The sequence below is a fragment of the Zalophus californianus genome, chromosome 1 (assembly GCF_009762305.2).
Source record: "Zalophus californianus isolate mZalCal1 chromosome 1, mZalCal1.pri.v2, whole genome shotgun sequence".
NCBI lineage: Eukaryota > Metazoa > Chordata > Mammalia > Carnivora > Otariidae > Zalophus > Zalophus californianus.
In genome coordinates, this window is record NC_045595.1 from 10,127,275 (window position 1) to 10,131,688 (window position 4,414).

General features: G+C 67.5%; 1 protein-coding gene across 1 annotated transcript; it reads right to left on the minus strand.

Moving 5' to 3' along the window:
• Nucleotides 1-133: 133 nt before the first annotated feature.
• Nucleotides 134-3,887, minus strand: PTGER1 (prostaglandin E receptor 1). The gene is made up of 2 exons (XM_027582316.2): nt 1,590-3,887; nt 134-955 (listed from the first exon to the last, which is right to left on the minus strand). Exons 1-2 carry the CDS (start codon nt 2,616-2,618, stop codon nt 689-691), a joined length of 1,296 nt encoding a protein of 431 aa, XP_027438117.1. The 5' UTR covers nt 2,619-3,887; the 3' UTR covers nt 134-688.
• Between the last annotated feature and the right edge of the window lie 527 nt (nt 3,888-4,414).

Below are 4,414 nucleotides of genomic sequence, written 5' to 3' on the forward strand. Positions count from 1 at the left end.
GTGGCATGGGGGGGTGGGGGTGGGGTCGTGTACTTGGAAGTGGGGAGAGTTGGTGGGGGCAGATCCAGTGGGTGGCCGGGGGCATAAGGAGTGACGGGGAGATGCCCTGGGTTCTAGTATGGGGGTCACTTGATGAGGGTTAAGGGAAGGTGGGGACTCCGGGCTCTTACTAGGGTGGGGAGCGTGGGCGGGCTGAGATGGGACAGGGCTGGGAGCTGTGTTTAGGGACACTGGAGTTTTGAGGCCCTGCTGGGGTGTGGTTTGGGGGTAGGGCCTGGGGGATGTGTTGGAGGAGCTCAGGGCCACAATGAGAGAATTGTTGCTAGGGTCAGCCCTGGCAGGCGGTAGGAGCAAAAAGCGCCTCGGATTCTGGCTCAGCTGCTCTGCTCTCGACACCTCCCGGGAGCTGGGGCTGGGGCCGGGGCCGTGGCATTCTGCGCATGCTCCAGCGGCTCCAGCTCCGCGTCTGGCCTCCCCGCGCCTCTGCGTGGAAGGTCCCAGAACTGCACACCCCGTAGGCTCAGGCGGCACCGCTATCGCCCCCGCGCGGCCACAGGCGTGCTGCAGCCCCGACCCCACACATGCCCTGCGCAGGTCCGCAAAATGGCTTTATTCCCTGAAGGCTCGGCGCTGCGGTCCTGGGCCTGGCCCGGGTGGTCTGACTTAGCCGCTGGGACTCCTGGCTCGCCTACAGGTGGCTGAGGCTACTGTGCCTGGAGCTGCGCAGCGAGCTGGCCTCCCAGGCGCTCCTGGTTAGGCGCAGCCCCGCAGGGCTGCCCTTGGCGTCGGCCCTCGGGGGCAGGAGGCGAAGCAGTTGGCGCAGCACCGCCTGGCGCAGCAGGATGTACACCCAGGGGTCCAGGATCTGGTTCCATGAAGCGAGGCGCACAGCCAAAAACAGCGGCCGCTGCAGGGAGCTGGAGCCCCAGCCCCCGACGGCCAGCACCACTAACACCTGCGGGAGAAGCCGGTGTGAGCGGTGGGGCAGGTGTAAAGAGAAGGGGACCGGCCAAGGGTGGGGCTGGGATGGATGCGAGCGTGGCCGGAAGGCAAGGGAGCTGTGAGGAGGAGCAGAGGCTCGGGGCGGGGCGGGGCAGGGCGGGGCGGGGCGGGGGGGGGGGAGGACGAACGGGACAGAAGTCTTCTTCAGAAGAACTACGGAAGGAGGGGCGAAGAAGGCGTGGCAGAAGCAAAGGCCTTCCGTGAGTGGGGGCTCCAGCAACAAAGGAGAGAAGTCTCAGGTATCCTGAAGGACTGGGGACCAAAGGGAAGAAGAGAAACGGGGCGGGGTGGTGGTGGAAGGGGCTAGGGAATGAAACATCCGGGCCTAGAGGAGTGGGGCTGGGGGGAAGGTTGCGTGGGGAGCGTGAACTACAAAGACCCCAGGTAGCAGTAAGAGAAGGGGACGGGGTTGGAGGGGATGGGATGTCAGAGGGAGAGGCCAAAGGGCTGTCTCTCCTGACTGGGGGGGGCCTCGAGGGGGTGGGGCCCCGGCTGGGGAAGGGAGGGAGCCAGGTATCTCACGGGGGGAGGGGCCAAGGAAGGGGGGCAGGGAGGAGCCTGGCCCGAGGGGCGTGTGCGCCCCTCACCAGCAGCGGGCTCCAGCAGATGCACGACACCACCATGATGCCCACGAGCTGGCCCACCATCTCCACATCGTGAGCGCGGGCTCTGCGCGCTGAGCCACGGCCCGGGGAGCCGCCGGGGACCGAGGCGACGGACGAGGAGGACGAAGCTGAGGCCGAGCGGGGCGCGCGCGCCCCCCAGCGACGGCGGCCGTCGGGGCCGCTCGCCGAAGGACGCCGTCGGGAGCGGCGGCGCCAGCGGGCGCGCAGCAAGGCCAGGCCGCTGAGCGTGTTGCAGACGAGCGCGGCGAGCAGCGCGGCCAGGCCGAGGCCGGCGAAGAGGCCGGCGAGCAGCGCCTGGCGCCAGCCGCCCGCCGGGCCCAGGCCGATAAAGCACCACGTGCCCGGGTACTGCAGCTCGTAGCGGCCCACGCGCGCCAGCGGCAGCAGCGCCACGGCCAAAGGCACGGCGGCCAGCGCGGCCAGCGCCAGGCGCGCGCGGGCCGTCGAGACGCGTGCCGCGTGCAGCAGCGGCCGCGTGACGCCCACGCAGCGCTCCACGGCCATGCCGCAGCCCAGCAGCAGCGGGCACAGGCCGAAGAAGACCATGCAGCCGCCCAGGAAGTGGCAGGCGCCGCCGGCCGGCGGGCGGCCCGCCGCGTACAGGCGCAGCACCAGCGCCCCCGGGATGACGTGGCCCGCCAGGTCAGTGGCCAGAAGGCTGGCGACGAACAGCAGGAAGGTGGCGGCCGAGCGGCGGCGCCGCAGGCGGCCCGCGGCCTGCGCCAGCAGCGCCAGCGCCAGCACGTTGGACACGGAGCCCAGGGTCATGGAGAAGATGGGCAGCGCCGGGGATGTGGCCGCCCGGCCGGGAGGCGGCCCGGCCGACGCGTTGGGAGCCCCGGGCTCCGCGCACGTGGTCGCCTCGCCCGCCAGGCTCAGGTTGAGGGGCCCGCAGAGACTCATGTCAGGTGCTGGGGTTGGGGCTGGGGAGAGGAGAGGAGAGGAGGGCTCCGTGAGGCCGGCCAGGAGCACACTGCCCACTCTCCCCATGGGACTAGCAGGCAGCCCCACCTCGGATCATCAGGCCCCGTTGGATGCCATGGCATTCTAATGTCGCCCCTGCCCACGGCAACTCCAAATGACCCTGGCTGCCCCATTCCCAACCCCTTTCTCCTCCTCTACCTCATCAGCCCATCATCTCCTGCTCCGGGCCTCATTCTTGCCCTCACCACCTTCTCTGTCCACCTTGGTTCCCCCGGGCTCCGGCCTTCCGTGTCTGTCCCCACCTCTGGGCGTCACGGATCTACCTCTGACACCCACCTCTCATTATTGCAGCACAGCGAATTTCTCGCCCCTGGCTCCATCTGACACCCCCTGACCCATTTCTGATCCGCAGGGCCCCACCTGACTTCACTGCTCCATCTCTGACCATCACATGTCACCTTTTCTTCAGTCCCGTGTTTGATGCTCACAGCCCCACCTGTACCACCACGGGCACCTCTCTCTCCACTGCACTGTCCTTCTCCCTACGGCTACATCTGTGTCCCCACCGTCCCTGCCCCCCACACTCCCATCTCTGAGTTCTGTCACTGTCTCACCCTGGCTCTCCCCTGACCACAGCTGCCTTACCATGGATGCCCCCTGGCTCCCATTCCTGCCAGCTCCAGGTCCCTACCCCAAAGGTCTCAAGGCAGACCCAGCACCACCCATCCCTTGCTAACCTGGAGGTGAGGGCAGAGACGGCAGGACTGCCCGCTGGCCACAGGGGAAAAGCAGATAGACAGTAAGACTGACAGGGACAGACAGATGGGGCTGAGAGTCAAGAACACAGGACAGAGAGACTGAACGAGCCACGGCCCCATCCTTCCAGACGCTCCTCCCCCACCAGAGATCCTCATGCCCCAGTCTCTTCTTACCCACACAGCTTGGGACTCCAGGTCCCCATCGCCTGCTGCTTGGCCCCCGCTGCCTGTTGCACCCGCGCCCGCTCCACCAGAGCTCTCCCGCAGGCCAGGCCGCTCCCTCTCCCTCCCTCCTGGGGCGGCTCCTCAGCTCCCTGCCTCCTCCCGCTGCCCGCTCCGGCCTCCAGGGGCCGCTCCAGCCATCTCGCGCCCAGAGGGGGCCTGGCGTGGCAGAGACCCCTCTGTGGTCCTGGCAATGGGCAGGGGCTACACTGGACCTCAGCTGCCCCACCAGTAAGGGGGCTCCCAGGGATTTGGCCTCGTTCCCCATGACCCCCTCCCCCTGGTGGGGCGGGAGTAGCCCTCTTCCCCCGCCCCCCCCCCCAGGCGCGGGCCTTTTCGCCTGCCTCATTAATAAAGTGGATAAAATCTAAACACTGGAAAATGTGAACATCGCCCAGGGCAGGCTGGGGCGGCTGCAGGGGGTGCCACTGCCCCCATGGGGACTGCGAGCTTGGGGGGCTAACCCTGCTTGGGGGCAGCAACACCCTCTTGCCCTGCCAAAGCCTTCATGGATGTTGGGTCAGGGGTGGTGGTGGGCAGTGCCCCTCATGTGGACCAGCTTGGGTCGGGCCCAGCCTGGCCAGGAGACCCGCCCATTATTTACACAGGGGCTTAAAGCTCAGGCCAAGGCCGGCAGCCAGTCATACCCTGGGAGGGGCAGGGGAGGAGGCTGAAGGGGGTCAGGGGAACCAAGAGGTCTGGTGACCAGGGGTCTCTCTCTTGAGACACACAAGTCCCCAGCCACCTGTGGACACACAACTGCAGCCTCACGTCCTGCCCTGAGAAGCAGGGGCACACGCACACAGTCTCACCTTCTAAGACACACACCGTCATGCCTCTTAACACCCTAAGACCAGATGCCGTCAGTCTGTCCCCAGCACA

Bases quoted from the DNA above. Each gene is read 5' to 3' on its own strand.
- PTGER1 (XM_027582316.2), bottom strand. From the start codon at position 2,618: ATGGGGAGAGTGGGCAGTGTGCTCCTGGCCGGCCTCACGGAGCCCTCC. The intron at 956-1,589 runs GTGAGGGGCGCA...CTTCTCCCGCAG, and splicing joins TCTGCTGGAGCCCGCTGCTG to GTGTTAGTGGTGCTGGCCGT.